The sequence below is a fragment of the Colias croceus genome, chromosome 11, assembly GCF_905220415.1.
Source record: "Colias croceus chromosome 11, ilColCroc2.1".
Lineage (NCBI taxonomy): Eukaryota > Metazoa > Arthropoda > Insecta > Lepidoptera > Pieridae > Colias > Colias croceus.
The window spans coordinates 3,747,016-3,770,588 of NC_059547.1; the positions used below are offsets into that span (position 1 = coordinate 3,747,016).

The 23,573-nt window shown below is 32.3% G+C and overlaps 4 protein-coding genes across 5 annotated transcripts; all 4 read right to left on the reverse strand.

Annotated features, from left to right (window-relative positions):
- Positions 1 to 101: 101 nt before the first annotated feature.
- LOC123695725 lies at positions 102 to 5,235 on the reverse strand. The gene is made up of 5 exons (XM_045641635.1): positions 5,120 to 5,235; positions 2,131 to 2,352; positions 1,243 to 1,335; positions 761 to 900; positions 102 to 221 (listed from the first exon to the last, which is right to left on the reverse strand). Exons 2-5 carry the CDS (start codon positions 2,266 to 2,268, stop codon positions 170 to 172), a joined length of 423 nt encoding a protein of 140 aa, XP_045497591.1. The 5' UTR covers positions 2,269 to 2,352; positions 5,120 to 5,235; the 3' UTR covers positions 102 to 169.
- A 545-nt stretch (positions 5,236 to 5,780) lies between these two features.
- Positions 5,781 to 10,412, reverse strand: LOC123695549. 2 transcript variants are annotated; one of them, XM_045641429.1, is made up of 6 exons: positions 10,247 to 10,412; positions 9,617 to 9,834; positions 8,053 to 8,309; positions 7,684 to 7,778; positions 7,126 to 7,172; positions 5,781 to 5,923 (listed from the first exon to the last, which is right to left on the reverse strand). In XM_045641429.1, exons 2-6 carry the CDS (start codon positions 9,798 to 9,800, stop codon positions 5,841 to 5,843), a joined length of 666 nt encoding a protein of 221 aa, XP_045497385.1. In that variant the 5' UTR covers positions 9,801 to 9,834; positions 10,247 to 10,412; the 3' UTR covers positions 5,781 to 5,840. The 2 variants fall into 2 exon arrangements, with proteins under 2 accessions (XP_045497385.1, XP_045497384.1); XM_045641428.1 differs by having other exon boundaries at positions 8,053 to 8,312; positions 10,247 to 10,411.
- Positions 10,413 to 18,094: 7,682 nt separating this feature from the next.
- LOC123695532 (alpha-(1,3)-fucosyltransferase C-like) lies at positions 18,095 to 19,997 on the reverse strand. The gene is made up of 2 exons (XM_045641406.1): positions 18,992 to 19,997; positions 18,095 to 18,675 (listed from the first exon to the last, which is right to left on the reverse strand). Exons 1-2 carry the CDS (start codon positions 19,942 to 19,944, stop codon positions 18,408 to 18,410), a joined length of 1,221 nt encoding a protein of 406 aa, XP_045497362.1. The 5' UTR covers positions 19,945 to 19,997; the 3' UTR covers positions 18,095 to 18,407.
- A 1,551-nt stretch (positions 19,998 to 21,548) lies between these two features.
- Positions 21,549 to 22,941, reverse strand: LOC123695656 (alpha-(1,3)-fucosyltransferase C-like). The gene is made up of 2 exons (XM_045641563.1): positions 22,184 to 22,941; positions 21,549 to 21,900 (listed from the first exon to the last, which is right to left on the reverse strand). Exons 1-2 carry the CDS (start codon positions 22,897 to 22,899, stop codon positions 21,549 to 21,551), a joined length of 1,068 nt encoding a protein of 355 aa, XP_045497519.1. The 5' UTR covers positions 22,900 to 22,941.
- Positions 22,942 to 23,573: the final 632 nt, after the last annotated feature.

Here is a 23,573-nt window from a genome sequence, read left to right on the forward strand (position 1 = left end):
GTTGCTGATACAAAGAAACAACGGAGAAAATGAATAAACATTATAGAAAATCATTTTATAATAATTATAAGGAATATAACCTATATGAATTTGTTTAACATATTCCACCACATTACATACTATTAGTTTAGATTTTTTATATCATAATACAATATGTTTTAGCGCTATTTTATTTTAATCCAAGGTGGGATTGTTGACTTCGTCGACTGGGCGGCAGTTTTCTGCAAAAAAATAAAATAAAAAAGTAACTCAATATTTATTTTTGGCCAGTTTCTCTTTTCATTCAATGATTTTCACTCAAAAACTTTCCTAGCAGCGTAGTTATTTGGCGAAATATTTTTCGACGTGGCCTCGATTCAATAATTTCGGAAATATTGGAGAGATACAGAAACTGAAAATTAAGTTTTAATACTGTATTTTGTTGCAACGAAATATTTTTCAACTTGATATGCTTGTTTGCGTTGCAAAATCTATACGAATAGGATCTAATCTACATTTTTAGTCAATAGGTGTTGGTACCTACTCCCTACACCCTTTGTACAATAATTATTTACCTAATGTTCTTATAAATTATATAGGTAAATCTACTATTATAACAAAGCTACAGAGTTTGTTTGCCATAGTCTTGCCATAGTATACTTATTATCACGCCTAGACCAATAGGAGCGGTACAATGAGGGTTAAACCGCGGGGCACAGCTAGTTGAGTCCTACAATATATTGTAATGAGTAAAAAAGCATCCATGATGAGAAATTCTCACCTTCGATATAACTCAATAGTCGAAGTGGACTTATCAAAAGAAATCGATTTTTTTCGTATTTTGCGTATCCTTTGTGTGCACGGCAGCACGGGCGTCGAAGGGAGTACGTCGAGATTTTTCCGGCATGAAAGAAAATCACGCTTAATTTTTATATTGTAGAATACTGTTATGACGAAAAAATTGATGTGTGTCGTAGCTTGGTAATGGCAAGTGACATTGCTTAAACTAGTCCTTTTTTCAAACCTTCTTTTCGTATGTAACGAAAGAAAAAGCAAGATTTAGGTACATAAATCAACATCAAGTAATTGCTCGTCAGGTTCTTCGTTGACCAGACAATAACTAGGTATATAAACAAAAATCTCAACAAATTTTTCTACAATGCATATCTCTCATTGCAGCTAATTGCAGCATTACACAAATAATACAAATAAATACATACTCAACAAGCCACGACACACGATAATATTATAATAAACTCCTACTGTATTTGTTTCCTCATCTCGCATTGTGTACTGAAGTATGCATAGCTCTTCAGCTGCTGTGAAGCACGCCGCTTCCGCTTGTCCGATCTGCTCCTGAAAACGATAATGAAATTGTTTTATAACTTTTTATTGGTTTTATATGTGAAGTATGTCTCTAACTCTCTATTTATAAACGCACAGTATATTCTTAACTAGCTGCGCTCCGCGGTTTCACACACATGGCTCCGCTCCTGTTGGTCTTAGCGTGATGATATATATAGCCTATAGCCTTCCTCGATGAATGGGCTATCTAACACTGAAAGAAATTTTAAAATCAGACCAGTAGTTCCCGAGATTAGCGCGTTCAAACAAACAAACAAACAAACAAACTCTTCAGCTTTATGAACGGTAAATTTTAAGTTTTAATATGACTGGAATTTAGCATCTGACTAAATAATCGTGATTCAATAGAAACAAAAAAAAGAACTAAGACTAATTTTAGGTACCACCTATATCACATTTCTGATCTACACAAGTGTCAAGGTACCTACTAAGCTTTAATAGTTAATACACCCTATTTTAATTTATAATGTAGCACAAAATAAAGTTTCAGTTAATTAATATTACAAAGAGTAGGACTACAATTACATTTATTTGCATAAATTTTAATACTTATTAATTTTGTCTTTTCATCGTATAATCTCACGTTTTGCCAGTCTGTACATAAATCAATATCAATTGGTATCAATTAATATTTGCTCGGTGTAAATTTACCTTGTTTGGCTCGTGTGCAAACTAAAGCCAATAGTTTCTATACATTAGTAAATTAATATACAAGCAAATTCACTACCTATCTCAAGTACTCTAGGTACTATAAATAAATATTTATATTAAATTCTAGTGATTTACCTCCATGTCATCCAATACTTTTTTCATTTCTTGTAATTCTGTGGTTTTGTTCACTCTGTATGAAAAGTTTGGTAGGAGTACTGTGAGCATCACCATGAGAGCAATGGTGAGGAAAACTAAATAATTTGTTGATATCATCTTGCGTAATTTGCTTCTTAAGCTAAGGAGAATTTAGTGTTGCGCTGGTTGGAAGGTTAAGGAGGTCATCTCATATTGTAGTATCTGTTAAAAAATAACGTAAATATACATAGGTAATATTTAAAATCATCATCGTCTACCTTTGCATAATGATGTATAGGTGTCTTCCTCATATTGTTTTCTTTCACCGATTGGAGCAATTTTGTTGTGGAAAATGTAGAGATTAATTTCATTCTCGATATTTAGAATTAAGTAAGGACTAAGGAGTATACCTATGAAACTAAATTTTTGTATTTATTATTGTACACAACTATCACATTTACATAATAGTGAAAAATATTTAAAATGCAGTTTCCCTGAATTATTTTATAATTTCATAAATATTAAACGACCATTTTTACATCTAAAATATGTATGCACGTAAATGAATATAAAATATAATGCACATTTTAACATGCACATATTAATATTAAGAAGATTTAAAATGCATGATGTGATTAACATTCAAATTTTATACCCTGTCGCTTTACCAAAAAATTTTAACTGAAAATTTCTGAATATTAATATCTTAACATTTTTTCCTCACAAAGAACCACTTAAACCACAACTTAAACTGACGATGACAATAATGCCCGGGATACACGAGGCTCGTAGCCTCATAGCCAGGAGAATCATAGCTTGAAAAACTAGCCTCATGTATCTCGGGCATAATTCCTAGCGAGGCAATTAAAGTTTAATTATTACACTATTAAAAATGCTTATGAAGGATGGTCATGATAATCCATATTAATATTATAAATGCGAAAGTAACTCTGTCTGTCTGTCTGTTACTCAATCACGCCTAAACTTCTGAACCAATTTGCATGAAATTTGGTATGGAGATATTTTGATACCCGAGAAAGGACATAGGCTACTTTTTAGTACCACGGGCGAAGCCGGGGCGCACCGCTAGTATAATATAAAATAATGATGAAAGATTGTTTATGAAGATGATGATGATGATCCAATACATTTTAAAAATAGTTTGGAAAATCCAAAAGTGCACGCCTCATAATCTCATCCTTTACAATAAAATTGATTATTTATAAAGAGTACGTGACTATAAATATAAAAATGAAATAAAATAAAACATTTGGAAAAGTAAAGAAAGCGGTACCGTAATAATTGAGCTATTTTTCTTGTGGCCCCACCTAGATGTGAAACTGCGCAGGTTTAAGGGACTGACTACCAACTTATTTTTTTAAACCTTGGCTTATAGTATAAAGAATCGAGTTTATAATGGTGAATTTTGAGTACACTATAAAAAAAAAAAAAAGTCGATATTTTTTTTGTTTATTTAATAACAATTAAACCACATCGAATCAGACCCTGAAAAATGAAAGGGTTCTATTCCTGAGCATACTCAAGCGTAAGAGAAAAAAAAAGACTCGATTAGTAAAGTATTTCGGTCGCTATCGTGTTAACAAGAAAAAGGATCCGCACATACAGACACACGGACGTCCAAGACAGAACTTTTTTAAACTGTTTTTTAACTAGTTTAAATAACAAAAATGACATCAAAAATATCATGAACGTTAAAAATAGTGTTTTTTCTTAATATGTGTGTGTATGTATTATCTTACAAGTGCAATGTATGATACATAAAGACATTTTAAGTTTGAAAAATCAGATGTTTTGCGCGAAGTGACAGTAGGTAGTACCCACCTCAACGCTTCGCTTATGAGGCGTGCAATAAAGCGTTGGTAGAATTTACTAGAGTCTAAGCTTAAATGTTACCTATATATTACGATATATGAACGGCACATCTGTTAGTAAGTAATTAGGTTCGGATTTGCTAATAGCCTTTAGAGCTTGGACTAATACTCGAAGCAATTGCTTTCTCAATCAAATATACCCACATCCAGCTAGTATAATATAGTTTACCAATTCAATTATAAACTGTAGCATTGTTCCTTCATAGATTATATTATTCAAGATTATTAGAACTCTACATTTCTTTTAAATAGATTTATTTGGTACCTAGTAGAAATTAATCGCAATAATTGTGTCGTCTTTACACACATTCTATCGTGTATACTATATCCGTTATTATAATAGGACTATTAACAAGTAAATCTTACCATCCAATCCGAGTTTGAGTACAACTTAGGTACCTCCAATTCTTTGAAACCTTTACATAATATAATATGGTAACAAACACAAAGATTCAGTGGACCTAAACAGCATGATATGTTCTATAATTCTATAAGGAAAGAAGTTTTGTAATTAGTGTTATAATAATAATTCACAATATGTTATAACTGCGTTAAAAACAACCGACTTCAAACTTGCACTTGCAACATTTACAAATACAGACAAAAATGCTCATAAAATATAAACTACTGGGCCTATCCGAATAAAATTTTTATGGGACCAATTCGACACCATCCCGCATCGAACAAAAAAAGAATCACGTAAATCGGTTCAGAAACCTCGGAGTAATTGGTGTACATACATAAAAAAAAACATACCGGCCGAATTGATAACCTCCTTTTTTTGAAGTCGGTTAAAAATATCCATACTAATATTATAAATGCGAAAGTAACTGTCTGTCTGTTACTCAATCACGCCTAAACTACTGAACCAATTTACATGAAATTTGGTATGGAGATATTTTGATACCCGAGAAAGGACATAGGCTATCTTTTATTGCGAAATATGTACCACGGGCGAAGCCGGGGCGGACCGCTAGTAATTTATAAGTGATATTACCTAGATTGATCTAGACACGCGGCAGCGTGTCAAGCCGAGTTCAAGCGAAGAGAACTGGTAATAAATTAAAATTTTTAGTATCTACTCATTTCATTCTTACCAAAGTCATAGCGCAGATTTTCGATCAATATTAGTCACTCATATTATTTTTTACACGCTTTTTTGTTACTATTTACCTTCGCTATTTACCTACATCTGTTTTTTTCCGAACTATTTTTATAATGATTTGAGATGTCTTGTTTATAATAATGAAAAATATTTTTTTTTATGTCAACTAGAATTTCATGACAATAATGGATAGCTTTTAGAATTATTATTCCTGGATCTTACTTACACACTATGACGTGACTATCAGCATCAGAACATCTATTTTTATTTCAAAAGTTGTTTTATTTTAATTTTAAAATATTTCACACAAAAGGCAAGCTGTTGAATCGTAATAATGCTGAATCTAGATAAATGTCTAGTTTACGCTGGACGGCCATTGAACTAATAAATTGCTCAGCTACCTATTACGAGAAATAACATAGTGGAGAAGTTTTGTACTTGGTTAAGTATTTTATTTTGTTCATATAAATAATTTGCAACTAATAAATACACACTTTTGTCATCCTAATGTAAAGAATTATTTGTTTTTGCAGGATTAAATAATTTACCATATCAGGTATCTTTTAATTATTATAGACAACTATTTCTTTATCAATCAAAATAAAACAAATTGTTTAATTCATCATTTTATAACACAAACAAAAATAAGTAAATATTGCAAACATAGAAGAATAGTGCTTTGAATTTTGCTAATTATTATTACATTAAATTAATCAGGACTCTTTTTTCAGGCACATAGAACAACAGGAACCCTTGCTGCTGGACTTGGAACATATTGGAAGTGACTGTAAACTACCTGCAATTAATAAATTGAGATTATTAATAGTTACACGTAATCGATCCTACAATGCATCTGCGCATATTGTAACATCACTACTGCTCGAACGGCGAAGGAAAACATCGTGAGGAAACCGACATGTCGAAGAATCAAAAGTTCAACGACATGTCATCCGCCAACTCGCTCTTGGCCAGCGTGGTGGATTATGGCCTGTAACCTCATAGGAGACCTGTCCCAGCAGTGGGAACGTATATGGGCTGATGATGATGATGATGATTAATACACGATATTATATTATTTTAATTTATTGTACATAATATCTGCTTAGAGACTAGATAGGACAGTCATTAGTCATTTTCACAATATTAAAGCCATGAAATTCTCCATCGATTTTAAAGGATTTTATATGAAAAAAATATTAAAGTCTAGTGGAGGACTCTTCAAGGTCAATTGGAATTGACCTTGAAGAGTCCTCCACTAGCACTAAAAGAATTGCAGTATAATTATTTGGAAATAATTATACTGCAATTCTTTTAGGTACCACAGAAACCTAAATTTTCTCTATTGAAAAAATTGTTACTAATCTGAAATATTTATACCAAATTAAAGCTCAATCCAGCGAGAGATTAAAATGAACTCGGAATTTAAGGCTCAGTAAGAGACACACGAATTAAGCAAGTTAAACAAAGGCTTATAAAAATTGTATCAAACCGTTCAAGTTTTAATTCTATAATTCTGAACGACCGAGGTCTAATTAACACAGGCTTACAGTTTAATTCAAACAAAGTCTGTAAGCTTAAGCAGAAAAACGATTTAACAGGTCTATAATATTTTAAACCTAAGTCTGTTCGATTTTCCTAATTAAGAGAGAAATTATCTAGGTTATAAATGTTATTTCTGTAACATACTACTATATAGCTATGCCCTGCCTATGGTTGCATGAATGAGAAATGAAAAAAAAGTAATGATCACAAGCTTCAGAAGGAGGTTGTATAATATTATGTATTATGTTGCCGTAATTTGAGCTAAATCAATGCAGATTTTTCAGAGGCTTCGAAGCGTTCACAAAACTGGTAGCTGAAGACCCAGTATGAGTCGTGACAGAATGAGACAGACATTATCTCGGAAATCCCACATGAATGGGACCTATGCGGGGTTTTCTTTGTAAAGGCGGGCGAAGCCGCAGGCGGAAATCTAATATATTGATAAAAATTTCTTACGTTTAGGACTATTCGAGCGCGATCGATTCTTAATAGGAGTTATTGATCTGGAAAAAGAATTTAAAGTAATGTTAATACAAAATTTCGTTACATATATTAATACATTTATGGTTTAAATAAATTCAATCAAGTTGGTGATGCATGTAATGAGATCGATGATTGAATTAATAGAGTTCATTGGATGTTTAACTGTATTTCGCGGATTAAAAGTTTGTGCGTTTTAAAATTATTGAGTTTCATTTTTGTATGTAGGTATAAAGACAAAATAATAATATACCTAATCAAATTATGATCGTACACCTCTGTTTGATATTAATCGTATTGGTAAGTTTTGTTAAAAAGTATACCTATGTTGTGCCTAAGTAAGCCATTAATAAAACAACTTCTCTATCTCTCGCGGACAAACACACGGTGACACGTATGATAACTTTCTTTGATGGTATGTGTGTGAAAAAGGTAATAATAATCACATTCCTGAATTATAAAGAAATTGACTAAGAGAATAAAACTAACTATCAAGCTTCAAACACAATTAAAGCTAAATGCAACGAAACATACCTCTGTCTTGGCCTTCTGGTATCTTGTTGTCTTTGTTGTAATAGTTGCTTCACTTGGTTTGACTCTTTTGACTTCTTTTTAGAGAGACAACAAGGCTAAAATAAGCATTTGTTATAATAAAACAATATGCTCGGATTATTTATACAAGTTATACATTTGTAATTGTCTAAATATAGGTAGAGTAAAAAGTAAATAGGTACCTCTAGCCAATTAAGAGATTAAAGGTCTTTTACATAGCGACAGCTTTTAATGAATAAAAAAGACTGTGTGTCGTGAATGATACAGTATTTTACATTTGACAGTTAAATTAATGTAGGTTATATGTTGCGATATGTTCAGTTTAATGTCCCTAATTCAATTAGAACATACCTTCGCGCAACAAGACAGCCCAACTTCCCTCAACACGCTCTCATCAAAACTGGGGATGCTGCGAACATTCTTTAGTCCCGGTGTAGTCAATACCTGCTCGTCCTGTTTGCCAATCATCAAATAATTATCTTTTACGTTATCTCTTCGTGGTTTTGACGGTTTTCCGTCCACCAGCAGTTGTCTACGACCCTGTGCTTGCCTGTTTGAACGTGTATTTCTAATGTCGTTTCGACGATATTGGATACTGTTTGAACTGGCTGCTGTAAATGTTGGTTTGTAAGTTTAATGATTTCTTATATACTGTATAGTGTATAGTCTGTATAACGTGTTCTATGATGTTATACATGTATTTGAACCCTGCATGAATGTCAACCAAATTATTTTAATGTTTTGAACTCCAAACATTTTCTTATATTTTGATTTAATGTATAAATATAATTATCTTATTCTTTTTATAATGGAAATGGAACCATTTAAATTTAATTAAGGATCATAAAGAGTATCGTAGTAAATATCTTGGATCACAAAAATATGTATGTAGAGCTTTCGTGTTATATCTTAGTGTTATATTGATGTCTAAGACAATAAAATCACGATCCAATTCTATAAATTAATGTCCATTAGGACACAATAAACATCCAAACAAAGTATTCCAATAATAAAAGTACATATTTTATTGTTTCCAAAGTAAGACAATTTAACCAATCGTTGTTTACGATCACAGAACAATTTTCTCTGTTAAAGGCCTATTGAACTACGTGACTTGGTGAAACAATGTGATCTGGGGTATTGTGGCCAGTAAATAAATATGGGATAGTTTTTTACAAATTGATGGTCTAGGGATCTATCTAATTCTATTGGGTTTATATCGTGGAAATAAGTTGAATTAACAACTCTAATATTGTATTGTGAACAATATCATCCCTATTTTTAATAGAATAGTTGTTTGAACTGAAAGTTTTGAATATTGTACCTCATTCTAAAACAACAGAGGTAACTTTTTGTCTGTGCATTTTTAAAAAATAAAAAAATCTACGTTGTAATCATTTTACTAGTATATTAAGTATGTACGACAAACTGAAAATATGAGTAAAGAAATGTCTCTATTCCACGATTAGGAAATGGTGTGCATTAGTACCGCTCTAACATGGTTCACCCTCCTGAAAGCCCATCTGTCTTTTAGGGGGCTGTCAGTCTACAAGACAAAATAATATTCACGAAGTTATGAATATGCCTCTACCTATTTCGTTGATACTTTTATTTCGAGCCATTTGTTATAATTCTTGCTAAAATGTTATTAGGTTACACCTATAATTGTATGAATTCACCCAAAAAGTCAATAAAGGTTGTATAAGGCATTCTTAACAGATCGCTAAGAATAAAAATTATTTTATGCTTAGGTACATGACATTATTATAAATTTCACATAATCCATTTCATAGAAACGATATCGTAAAGGTCTGTTTGTCTTTTCACGCGAATATAGCCAAGTCTATATACATATAGTCATAGTCTAACTTCTGCTAAAATATAGACTCTATAAGTTTATAGCATTAACACTTACACGAAGGGCTGATTTCAAGTGTTCGCTCTGAAACAATCTTCAACAGATACACGACGCTAGCGACTATGATTCCCAAAGCGACCGAGAGCGCTATCAATGATTTAGTAATGTAGTCCTCGAAGCACTCGACAATATCCTCCATGCAGCATTCTATTCTGTCTACTAGACCTCGGTTTGAGCACATTTGGGTGTTTGTTTAGAATGTATAGTAAATGTACCTGGAATTCAACCATTTTATGAGAGTAACGATTTGTATGCAGAGGCAAGTTCCCTGAATTATTATTAACGCAAAATTTGTAAATAAATTTTAAAATTTAAATTTGATTTTACTTTATATGTAAATATTCCGTGAAACTTAAAAACCGCATGAATCATAAAATTGAGTTTTACATATTACAGATAATATGTAAAACTAAATGTTATTAACTTATTATGCTTTGGTTTTAATAACGGAAGATAACACAGGAACTTGAGAAACAATTTATAATACCCTTCGCCAACTATGTGCAATACAATTCAAATTAACTTGAAGAAATTCGACCAGATGAATTAATGTGATAAGGGAGGATAAGGGTAAGTTTGAGGTTATTGAAATTAACTTAAAATAGTAACACTACGAAATATACATACCAGGCTATTGTTTTTACATTTTTAAAATATTGTGGATAGTACTTTTTGCACCTAAAAACTTTGCGCATAATACCTTTGTTTAATATTAATTTCGTCCCAAACTTTTCACATGAGACGCTTGACAGGTCTCATGCTACTATGAGTCAAAGAGGATGATATTGTATATTTTTAACAATATTCTGTTATCTTTGAAGGAGTTAAAAAGGCAATTCAAAAATAAGAAGATAGGGAAGATAGTTTGAGAACTCATGTTTTACGATTTGCCGATGACTAGGTAAATAGGAAGGAGTGGATTCTGTATACGTAAATTATTTTTAATGAAGTCTCTATATCAACATTCCACAAATCACATTAGGTATCTATCAAGAGTTAAAACATCTTTTCTATAATTTTCTATTTATAAATTGGAAATAATCGCAGATAATACAATACAAATATTTTAAAGCGGGATGACAATAAGCTACAATAAGTATTTGGCCTGAGAACGTGCCTGAAAAGTAAAGTCTGCTTTCAGAGATAATGTAGTCACTGTCTGGCCTGCGGTCCATTTTCTATAATCTGTAATAAACTCACAATATTCGAGGGTACCGTCGTCCCTTGAGCCTTGATGGATTGGGATCTGATTCATTCCCTTATTATGTGCCCCGGCTTTCATATATTTTATTTTTGATCTTACTATTCGCTATTATTTTGAGACCTAAAATTATAGATTATTCTAATACACTCTAGGCTTTACATATCGTTACATATTGTAAAAAAATGTTTTTTCACGACATCTTATTATCAGTAAACTAAAAGAAATCTACATATTGGTTTTTTTTTCTCCTGGAATGATTGATGATATAAAGCTTTTAAGAGAGTTTTAATTAAAACTAAAAGTTGATGTATTTTTAGCTAGAGACAAAGCTATTATTAAGGGTACATAATTTTAAACACACTTCTAGACAGTCGCTGCTGAATTAACAAGAAGAGAGCGGAAAAAATCATTACTTTTTATGTTTTTTATTTATTTAGGACAACTTACAAAACAGTTACCATAAACATGATTACATATTTAAAATATACAAATAGATAGCGGAGTGTTGTTTTAATTACAAGTTGCCATGGTTTGTTAACGGACGTTATAAAATAGACGTTTTATTATTATACGAAATCATGTTTATCGTATAAGACATTATACGTATCCAAATACCTATTTACTTATTTAGCTATATGTGTTACACTATCTTGACTAATGGGCCCAAGCTGTCTGGCCGTCCGCTAAGTACGCGGAGACAGATGGAGAGCCGACATATTGCTCAATGTAATGCGCTTTTGGGAAAGAAACAATATTTCCGACTCAGCATTATTAGTATAATTTAAATTATTTCCACTAGATGTGAGGTATAATAAAGTAGACGGAAATTCGTAGGACATAATATTAAAGCATTATATTGTAATTGAAATCACTCTATCCTGTTCTATCTCTTACTGGAAAGTTCGCAGAATTAGAAAATAATATATTTAATTAATAAGTGCTTCAGGATTAATTTCCATCGCTTTCATGATATATACAGGGTGTCCCAAAAAGTAGTGATGAACGGAAGCTGGGAGGTAGAGGACCTAGAGGGCTATCCGAATCACCCCCATGTATGTTATGCGATTTTTCGTATTTTCGGAGTTATGACATTTTTTTCAATTTTTCATCTATCGCCGAGTACGATGAGATTTTTATTTATGGTGACATGAATTATTGCGCCAGCTAGATGCTTGATTTTTTTTGTGTGCTAAGCTGAAAGATAGGCCAAATCAGTATGGTAACATTTACTATCGTTAGATCTTTGAATGGAATAAAAAAAAGAATTAAATGCCAAGAAAGACAAAATTACCCAGTATGTTCACCACTTCAAGGGCCCGTAAAAAAATAAAATCACATAAATAAAGTTTTCCATTTGGCTTTTAAAATCTTGCTCTATTCATCAGGTAGCTACCCTAAAAATTTCATTTTATTATTCAGAAGGCTTCAATCGAAAAATTGAAATCTAAATGTGGTAAGTGCAAAAATTGAATTAACATGATGATTAATAAAAACAAATTAAAACCAATAAATAGGTGTTTAATTACCAGAAATTTTTAAAATGACCCCGCTGTTGCTCAGTGCAAGTGAGACATCACCGTAAAAATTTGTTTTTTAAAATGTCTGAATGCCCTTTTATCATTTTTAATGGTTTCTTTTGCTACTATGAATTTCCGGGTTATTTCGTCCAAATTGTGGCAGTCTCTCGTCTTTGTAGTATCCCCATGGAAAAAAATCAATAGGGTTTATGTCCGGGGACCGTGGAGGCCAGGCTAATGGGCAAAGATACCCTGAAAGATAGATTGGTCGTTGCAGCCTGCGCATGCGCCGGTGACGCCTGCCTTAAAACCTGGCCCCCACGGTCCCTTGACCTAAACCCCATTGATTTGTTTCAATAGGAATACTAAAAAGACCTCGGCTATTTGAGAGAATGCCAATTTGGACGAAATAACCCGGAAATTCATAGTAGCAGAAGAAACCATTAAGAATGATACAAGGACATTCAGACATTTAAAAGACAACTTTTTACGGTGATGTTGCACTTACATTGAGCAACAGCGGGGTTATTTTAAAAATTTCTGGTAATTAAACACCTATTTATTGGTTTTAATTTGTTTTTATTAACCATCATGTTAATTCAATTTTTGCACTTACCATATTTAGATTTCAATTTTTCGATTGAAGGTTTCTGAATAATAAAATGAAATTTTTAGGGTAGCTACCTGATGAATAGAGCAAGTTTTTAAAAGCCAAATGGAAAACTTTTTTTATGTGATTTTATTTTTTTACGGGCCCTTGAAGTGGTGAACATACTGGGTAATTTTATCTTTCTTGGCATTTAATTATTTTTTTTATTCCATTCGAAGATCTAACGATAGAAAATGTTACCATACTGATTTGGCCTATCTTTCAGCTTAGCACACAAAAAAAAATCAAGCATCTAGCGCAATAATTCACGTCACCATAAATAAAAATCTCATCGTACTCGGCGATAGATGAAAAATTGAAAAAAATGTCATAACTCCGAAAATACGAAAAATCGCATAACATACATGGGGGTGATTCGGATAGCCCTCTAGGTTCTCTACCTCCCAGCTTCCGTTCATCACTACTTTTTGGGACACCCTGTATAGCACAAGAAAACATATTATATTCATACAATGTCACTAAAATCCCAGATTAGATCAACATTTTCTTTTTCTTTTCATATTCTTTATTTATTAGTCACCAAAGTTTTTTTTTTTTTTTTTTTTTTTTTTTTTTGATGTCACATCTGCAATCAGTCAGAAAAACTATAAGCAGGTCGGTTGAAATGTGTGGACGATTGGGCGAAGCTAAGGCCAGTGCCTTAGTTCGTCTTAATTAGGGAGCACGTCAGCTCTCTTCAGTCTTTGTATAGCTTTAGGCTGTAGGAGTATGTGTGATAGTGGGTTTGGATGGGATGTCAAACGATCTTTGTATTTAGTTGTAAAGCGATTTGCTTCTTCACCAAGTCACCAAAGTGTAAAGAAATTTTTTTGGAAATTTCGAACGAAGTAGGTACGATAATAATATGTTACATTATCCCCAGATACACTCCGCTGATTCAACCCAATTGACGCCAGACATAGATTCTGTAAAATATTCACAAGCTGAACGAAAAATCTAGAATTCTGAAGCATCCAAGAAGTGAGAAACACATCAATCCTGTATTACAATCGCGCTTCGCCGTAGGGAAATACGCAAAAACGTTTTTGCAACTGAATAGTCACTTGTGAATTTTGTAGTGGGTCGGTAGGTGAGGAAAGTTCTGCTTCTCTACTCAATATTGATAGGTAAATAGTAATTCTGTTTACAAATAGTGTAGGTATATCTCTTATTAGCTGAGTTTCAGATGTTTAAATTATTTTTTGACTTTAAAGTAGTGTTGCGCTTCGTTATTGTTACAAATGTAAAAATATATAGATATTAAGTAAGTATTATAAGATTCATCCAGTTGAGTAATTTCTTTCATTATCTAAATTGGTATTCATGTTTGTGCTTTGTATATTTCTACAAAATACAAGGAGAATTTTCTGTACTCGACTACGGACTATACCGCAATTGAAAAGCAACAAAAGAAAACTTTTAAAACTCGTTTTATTAATAACATAACATTTGATCGAAAATAATGAGAGGCTTACAAGATATCCCGCTATTAACCTAGATATCAGTTCCATAAGATCACCCAGCCTTTGTAAGCGACGTTTTTGGTTCACGAACATTTTTCTATTCAATATTGTCATGTTTACATCTAGCCAAAAGGTGGCGTATTTGTTTGTGCCCTAATCTTGGTTGGATTTGCTTATACCCAAAAGGAAAATCTCGTTATACCGTGAGCTTTTCGTATTTGTCGAGGCTATTTTATGAATTTATCTATACATAAAATTTCTGATAGTTTTAGACATGTGTTTCTATGCTGGCCTTTGATCCATATATTACTGAGTTAAAGTATGTGTAAGTATATTATACTATCTACCTATATTATGTTTGATTTTACACAAACGTTATGTAGGAAATTAGATAGGTATTATGAAAGATTTGTTAAATTATATCCATATTTCATTTATTCTAAAATTATAATTATGACTCACATTGAAAGACCGTTGAAAAGTCAGCTCAGATAATCTCCATTGTATGCAAAACAATATTTTATATTGTAGAACATGACACATTTTATGGTATAAAATCTATACATCTTACGACAAGGGATGATAATCCTCTTATAGAAATAGAACATATTCTAATGCAACGTCTGGTTTCCGCTAGGGTAAAATTATTATTCAATAGGGTTGCCACTAGCTATATTATTAGTAAATAATAAAAAAGAGAAAAGACATTGCCAATTTTTATTATTACTATTGAATTTATATGACAAGGACCAAGGTATAGATTTGTTTTGAAATATTAAAACTCTGTCCATCTTTGAATTTAATAACAGTTTTCTTTGTATTTTATACAAGCCGCACGATGCAAGAGTACACTGATCGTATTTCGTTTTAAAAGCACCTCTTTACATGCCATTACAAATATGTGTTAATCAATACAACACTTAATAATGTCGGTAGTGATATAATGTAAAAAGTAATGCTCAGAAGCATCAACTGACTGAAATCAACGTTTTAAAAATATTTGAAATTTTTGCAACTAAACACATAGTTTCTTTGATATAAAAAAGTGATTAAGTTATCTGAAACTAACATTGCACAAACAAAATCTTCTCACCTTTCTACACACATTTAGTGCTATGAAAGATTCTATATATCTGAATCCTAACAGGGATAAAGCTGAATGTGTTGTTCAAATATTGGTTGCACTCGCGAGCGAAGCATTATAGGTTTCCCTGAATGAGATAAGTAGATAAACATGTAGATTTTCAGATATACATGTTTTGACATAAATGCGGGATTGTACTTATAAGTTCTTGGGAAATCTAAAAACGATTTATTGGACGAATTGAATCAACGAATACATTGTATTTCGTAATATATGTAAACTCTTTCCTGATGATGTAGTTCTACATTAATATAACATGCTGAAATACAACATAGTAAACCAAATAAACATATAATTACAAAATGTTAGCCATTAGAAGATACTTTTTGAAATACGATACTGACAGAACTTTACTCCAATACAACTTTAGAAATTAACTTCCAACATTCGATACACTTTAATTTATTTAAATGAGCAGTAGCTATATTTATAGCACTGTAACGGAGGAATTAATTGCTAAATAACTTTGTCTCCAAATTGAATAAGACAAGTTCAGATGAAGGATAAGAAGGGTTTGTTCCCGTGGAGACCCTTTAAAGATTACGATCGTAAAGAACGAATTTCCAAACGAACCCTTTGAAGTATTAACTTTCTATTGGAAGTTTGACTTTCTTAAGCTCTGTCCGAAATCATTTTCCAAAGCGTATGCTTTAATAGAAACTAGAACCGTTTATAAAGTATTAAGTAGTTTTGTTTGCAATGGTACTTCAGTGGAAAATTAGATGTTTTGTGTAATGCATAGGTACGCAATATTGTTTTTTTATCTGTACTAATATTAAAAAGCGGAAGAGTTTGTTTGTTTACCTGAATATGCTTATCTACGAACTACGAGTCCGATTTGATAAAAGTGTTTGATAGCCCACTTATAGAAGAAGGCTATAATACAATTTCATCACGCTAAGACAGAGTAATGTGGGTAAAACCGCAGGGCGCAACTGGTATAATATATATATGTATTACAATAATGTTGCATTAGAAATTCGATAAATGTAGTTATGACAACCCTGTAAAGTAAGGAGAGATTAATAATATAGTAGGTATGTATAGAGTAGTCGCTAATTCTCTTGACGTATGATATTCCCCTTCCCTGAACATCAATTAATTCTTATTTATTAGCATTTTCATTATTATTTTAATTAAGTATAAAAAAATTGTGTTTCATTATAATTTTAATTAAGTATCTATGTATAAAAATACGTTTTATATGTGGGAGTCGAGCATGCTTCGTCACGAATTGGGCCACGCTCGCACCGGGGAAGGTACCACACCCTCACAGAATATCGGCGCCATAGTGACAGTTTACTGTCGCGTTCCGTACGGTGAGTGAGGGGTCCGGAGGCCCACATCCCTTCCCATCCCCTACCCATCCTCTCCTTCCCTATCCTCATTCCCTCCCATCCTCGCCCCTTCTACCTTCTAACTCCTTCAAAATCCCTTTGAGGACAGCAACACATCCACTTCCCAGTGGAGTGGATGCTTATGGGCGGCGTGTATCGCTTAACACCAGGCGACGCGTCTGCTTGTTTGCTGTCCTATACCATAAAAAAAAAAAAAAAAAAAACGTAGGTAATTGCATTAATAAAACATATAGACGTATAGTATTTATCTGATCTGCAGCCCCTCTAGACAAGTGGCTTTCTATTAGCGTAACGTTTGATAGAATAGATTAAGAATGTATGAGATTGACGTAAGCTGTCGATACATTTATCTACAGCTTATGTCAATCTCATACATTCATAATCTATTCTATCAAACGTTACGCTAAACGAAAGCCACTTGTCTAACCCCAAACAAATAGGTAATTCAAGTTTTTCTAATATCTTATCTGTTTAATACTAAAATATAGATAATCACGAATTACGTTAATTAATATATTATCGTCATATAAAGTGGGTTATACCGATAATTCGCAGAAATTAATCATTTCTCCGATAGAAGTTGTGACAACAAAAAAACAAACTTGAATCAAAAAATCCGATTGCTTTTTCTTTTTTCTTTTAATCGTTCGGCCAGTTTCAAGTTAAATAAATATATTATTATAAAATGGTATAACAAGGCGAAAAAGTTCTTTATTAATTATTATGTAATATCATTATGTTAGAGCAGTGGTGGCTCAGTGGTGAGACCTCGGACTTCGATAAGTCCGTGGTTCGAGACCAGGCGAGCGCGCAGGAAATAAATTGATTTTTCAATTTATCTGCGCATGTTGTAACATCACCACTGCTCGAACGGTGAAGGAAAACATCGTGAGGAAACCGACATGTCGAAGAATTAAAAAAGTTCGACGACATGTGTCATCCGCCAACCCGCACTTGGCCAGCGTGGTGGATTATGGCCTGTACCCTCATAGGAGGCCCGTGTCCCAGCAGTGGGAACGTATATGGGCTGATGATGATGATGATGATGATCATTATGTTGGACGCCAAATAAAAAAACGTATTGTGCACAGGCTAGCTAGTAAAATAAAAAATTGTATTTCCCTAAAACCAATTTCTTTATCAAAATCATAAAAAATTATTACAATTGCATTAGTTACATAAAGAAATTTATAGTCACATTTCGAATTATCAATTGAATTGTTATTTCAATTTTCAAAGTATATTTTAATGATCATAAAATAAATAAACATAAAATTAGCTGCACGTTTTATATGAATAACTAAAATCTAACCCTACATAATAATTCACTTATCCTATGCTTATTAATTATTTTCTTCATTGTTACCAATCGTCTCTTAGACATTATTAATTATCGATTAAATCACCAGATATTTATGTTAAATAATATTTATTTATGATTATGCACTTTCTGTTAGCATCTATTCGGAGGCGTCCACCATTCCTTAAAGTTTGTATAAATCGAAGTCTTTTTCATAAGATCATCTTCATAAAGCATAGAACAAAATCTACAATAATCGTTTGTTTCTACACTTTCACCTCTTCTATAGTATGAATAATGATTTTTCCATTTAAAATATTCTGCATATTTCTCCGGATCGTCTATGAGTTCTTTCATTTTTTTTGCTAATTTTTCGGTTCCGAGCTCTAAGGCATTCAGATATATACCGTCTGGCATGAACCTGAAAATAGTTGTTTTATAATTTGAATGCATATTTCATATTTAAAGACTTCGTTAAAATTTAATTAACAGAGCTAATATAAAAGTAACAGACGAATAGTGACGGTGCAGTTAACAGGTCAACTTGTAGAGTTAACAGGTAAGGTAACTTTGTTATTTTGAGACTTTATTTTGTTCATCACTAACAAGAATTGAAACAAGAAACTCGATTGCTACGATCACGCGTTCATCACAAATATCTGTCTGACAAAATTAAGATAAGTGTAGGTTTATTTGTTTATAGTACCTAGGTACTTATTATTGTAAGAATTACGTACCTCGTATAATTAGCTCCTCCATACACAATTGGCACTGCATAGTTTTTTAGAGGGTACGTCAATTTTTCAGTTACATAGTCCTCGGAGAAGGAATTCTCAAACGACAAATAAAAATAGTAATCTGTTTCTAATAGCTTGTTACATTTTTCTTCATCGTCACGCGGACATTGCAGTGTTCCACATTTCCCATAAATATCAATATTCAAGTCATATTTCTTTAATTCAATCGATAATTTTTTAACGAAACCTTCTCGGCCACTTCTCGCATAGCAGTTTGATACAAACCAGGCGGCAGCTTTTGATTTATTTCGTAATTTCACTCTTACATCTTGACTAACTGGGTCCATGTCTTGTAATTTTATCCAGTGCATGTCTTTTTTCGGTCCTATTACTTTATTATCGGCATCTCTTACTACTATATATCCCCATCTGGCTTCAGAATCTAGTTTATATGTCCAGGTCCAGTTGAAGAAATTGTTAAAGGAATTTGAACATACTGGATAATTGTCAGCCGATTCTATTGATGCGAATACAAACTTTTGATGAGATGATCTTCTTTGGGGCAAACCATAAGATCCCATGCGTATAACTTCTGTTCCAGCGAAAGCGATGACGTCGAAATTCGTATAGTCTCCTAAATATGTTCTATTTCCTGTCACAAAACACTTGGTATTTGGACATTTTGCATCAATGAAACCTTGTCGGCCGACTCCCATGTATACAAATGGAACTGTTTTAGACGAGGTCCATAATAAAATATACTTTAAATCTGATGTTTTGTTATTTTGTGACAAGTTTGGCGAATTATTAAAAGTCACTATAGTTTTCTCCATTTTTATTAGGCCCAGCGGATACCTATAGTTTAATTTTGCATCACGTATAGATTTATAGAAAAGCATCACTACAACAAACAAAACACAAAAGAACAAAATCTTTATTATTTTTGCTGGCATTTTTGTTTTTTATCACATTCATGAAATCACCTACACACGAGTGCACACTTCATATTCACTTGCGATGCGTGTTGAAAAAATCCATAGATGGAGCCATTCATATCGCCATTTAGATAATATTCTATCTATCAGTTATAGAATTTTATCTTTGAGTGTATTAGTATTGTTGCGCTATGTACGCAACTAGTTACACGTTATTAGATTAACTTTAGAACCTGTAGTTTTTTAATGGTTACTTAAAAAACGAACCTTTTCATTATCATAAAAATTGAATGAGTGAGTGTTTAGAGATATGGGTTTCTAGTTATCCATTGCATCAAACACGATATCTAAATGTACACAGGTATTCTGTACTACCAATCGATGTTGACATACGTCAGTGTGGGTGCGAATTGCGATACTACAAGTGTGAGTGTGTGTGCGTAGGTTTTAGTAGGTACCAATGTTCGCTCAAAACGATTACACAGTCTTCAAATGCTAAAAAAAGATTAGATAGAATTATTTTCATGCTTTATGCAAGTAAACCTGAAACCCATTGATAGTTTTCAGTTATGTTATTCTTCTTCTTTTTTGTTAATGGTTCAGGAATGTTCTCCTGTGGTATTTAAAAACTTTATGACAAAACACTAGTTTGCTAATTTAATTTTCACAGGACAATTAAAATTTATATAACCATCTCTATGACGAAAACTGATTTGTAAAACCTAAAAGACAAGGTGATTTTGTTTTGTAATCTACCTTATTCTTTACTAGCGGTCCGCCCGTGGTACATATTTCGCAATAAAAGGTAGCCTATGTTCTTTCTCAGGGTCTAAAGATTGTCTGTGCCAAATTTCATCAAAATCGGTTGAGAGGTTTAAGCGGGAAGGCGTAACAGACAGATAGAGTTACTTTCGCATTTATGATATTATTAGTAGGGATTATAATTCTGTAATTATAATTTTATATAATATTTTCTGTACAAAATAATAAAATGTACAAATGGATATACCAAAAATTATAAAAGAAGGTATTTTTATTGGTACCTACAGATGTAGCATAGGCCATTGGTCGTATATCATCGTAATCAACTACTCATTCACGCTTACGTCATAGTAGGTGATGCAGATGAAAATTATAAAAATAAATAAAGGCTAGTTCAAATTGCAATGCACGACATTACGTAGTTATTGAATTTATAACGGTTTTTATTTCCCAACCTTTTTGGATGTATGACCGCAGATACAAATAGTAGCAGGATAAATAGATAATTTATTCTATCAAGTTTAATTGAGTCAATTTCGTATTTTCCTGTATCAATATATTATTTTGTATAGGATAAAATAGTCTTATTTAAAAAAAAAAAACTGCTTTCGATCTCATCAAAAACACAAACTTCAACAAAAAAGAATTTCACAAATCATTCAATTTATTACTTGTATACGTAGTCACGTAGTATATTATTATTAGTCTGTGTTATTACGTACTTTTCCTCATTGTGTCACATACTTTCAGGACATAATAATTAAAAATCAATCAATAAGATTAAAAAAACTAAACAATATTTTTATCTTCACATTTTTTTAGTTATAACCTCTATAACCATCTAAAATTTGAAATTAACTTTACTCATAAAAGCTTAGTTGAGGTCTGATTAACACATGTGATTTACGATCTCTTCGTTCATTTTGTGTATCTTTTTTTCTTCTCGAACATCTGTAAGGAGGATCCCACCACTTTTTGAAATTCTTATAAACCGATTTTGTTTCTACCAAAGTTTCATCAAACAATATGGAACAGAATCTGCAATAATCGTCTGTTTCGACTGATTCGTGTCTTTTGTGGTAGGAATAGTGATTCCGCCATTTAAAATATTCGGCGTATTTGTTTTGATCTTCTATTAACTCGTTCATTCTTTCTGCTAATCTTTTTGGACCTAATTCCCTTGCGTTGAGGTAAATACCATCAGGCATAAATCTGAAAATTATATCAGAATATGGAGTGTTTAACAAAATCATTATTCAATGATGGGCTCTTATTAGTAAAAATAAATGTAGAGCAATTGTTCAGGATAGGAACAGGATGTTTTATAGTCCTTTAATGTTTCAAAATGGATAAATACAAAAAAATGCATTTTTTAACGTAAAAATGCAAGATTAAAAAAAAAAGTATCATATCAAAAAAGTATCACATATAGCGAACCCTAATTAAAAAAAATATGCAAAGTGCATTTACTAAAATAAATGAATACCATACCTACCTACTATAATTTGCTCCACCATACACTATTGGCACCGCAAGATTTCTCAAGGGATGCAACAATTTTTCAGTCACATAATCTTTCGCGAAGGAATTCTCGAAAGACAAATAAAAGAAGTATTCTCTTTCTATCATTTTGTCACATTCCTCTTCATTATCGCGGGAACATTTCAAATTACCACAATCACCATAAATATCTATCTTCAGATCGTATTTAGTTAGTTCAGCTGCTAAATCAAGAACGTAACTATTTCGTCTACTTCGTGATATACAGTTTGATACAAACCAAGCGGCTGCTTTAGTTTTATTTTTCAATTTATATCCTAGTTCTTCACTAATAGGTGCCATTTCATCTAATTTCATCCAGTGCATGTCTGCTTTCGGACCAATAACATTGTTCTCAGCATCTCTTATAACCATATAACCCCATTGAGCGTCAGAATTCAATTTGTATGTCCAAGTCCAATTAAAATAGTTATTAAATCTGTTAGAACATACAGGATAGTTATCAGAGGATTCAATAGACGCGAAAACATATTTCTGATGAAGTGATCTTCTGTGAGGCAAGTAATTTCTTTCCATTTGTACAACTTCGGGCCCGGCAAAGACAACGACGTCGAAGTTAGTATAATCTCCAAGAAATGACCGATTACTTGTCACGTAACAGCTTGTTTTAGGACAGTTTCTATTAATGAAGCCTTCTTGTCCCTGACCCATGTATACGAAGGGTACATTTTCTGGTGATGTCCACTGTAAAATATATTTCATGTCAAGTTTTTCAGTAGCAGTTCTGTCTTCTGCATTCATAACTTTAAAGCTGTTAATTACATTAATAGTGCCCATTTTTAAATCGCGAATACAAAAATATAAAAAGGTAAGTGTGGATATTGAAAAACAAAAGCCGATCACTTTAAAAATGTAACTAATCTTCATTTTTACGAAGGTGCTAATATAAGTTGAGAACGCACGCGTTTTGATTCCATGTAAACGTTTTCACAACTGGTAAGAAAACAAACATCATAGCGGTATAGAATATGAGGAATGCTTTGAATGTAAAAGCCACGTTAGGCATTCCTACTGTTCATTGGTTCAAAAGATATGTGCTCAGTCAGCTATTATATCTTTGACCTCCTCTTTGGTATTGTGGTTAACGTGTTAATTTTGCATCTGAGAACACTTTAGTCACTTGGAAAGGCTTATAAAATATAGCAATGAATCTATGAAGTAGAACCTTTAAGTAAATAATTATATTAAATAGTGAAATATCTTTATTTATTTTACATCTTTTATTTATATCAATCCAGAGGTCATGGGTTCGATTCCCACCCGGGGCAAGTATTTGTGTGATGAACATAGATATTTGCTCTGTGTATGTGTGTTAATTATCTATA

Excerpts from the sequence above, each read along its gene's own strand:
- LOC123695725 (XM_045641635.1), bottom strand. The coding sequence starts at position 2,268 with ATGATATCAACAAATTATTTAGTTTTCCTCACCATTGCTCTCATGGTG. Across the intron at positions 1,336-2,130 it reads AAGTATTGGATGACATGGAG|GAGCAGATCGGACAAGCGGA; the intron begins GTAAATCACTAG and ends TATCGTTTTCAG. Across the intron at positions 222-760 it reads ACTATTGAGTTATATCGAAG|AAAACTGCCGCCCAGTCGAC; the intron begins GTGAGAATTTCT and ends ATTTTTTTGCAG.
- LOC123695532 (XM_045641406.1), bottom strand. The coding sequence starts at position 19,944 with ATGCCAGCAAAAATAATAAAGATTTTGTTCTTTTGTGTTTTGTTTGTT. Across the intron at positions 18,676-18,991 it reads GGAGGAGCTAATTATACGAG|GTTCATGCCAGACGGTATAT; the intron begins GTACGTAATTCT and ends AACTATTTTCAG.
- LOC123695656 (XM_045641563.1), bottom strand. The coding sequence starts at position 22,899 with ATGGGTCAGGGACAAGAAGGCTTCATTAATAGAAACTGTCCTAAAACA. Across the intron at positions 21,901-22,183 it reads GGTGGAGCAAATTATAGTAG|ATTTATGCCTGATGGTATTT; the intron begins GTAGGTATGGTA and ends TATAATTTTCAG.
- LOC123695549 (XM_045641428.1), bottom strand. The coding sequence starts at position 9,800 with ATGTGCTCAAACCGAGGTCTAGTAGACAGAATAGAATGCTGCATGGAG. Across the intron at positions 7,173-7,683 it reads ACCAGAAGGCCAAGACAGAG|ATCAATAACTCCTATTAAGA; the intron begins GTATGTTTCGTT and ends TTCTTTTTCCAG. Across the intron at positions 5,924-7,125 it reads GCGCTCGAATAGTCCTAAAC|GTAGTTTACAGTCACTTCCA; the intron begins GTAAGAAATTTT and ends TATTAATTGCAG.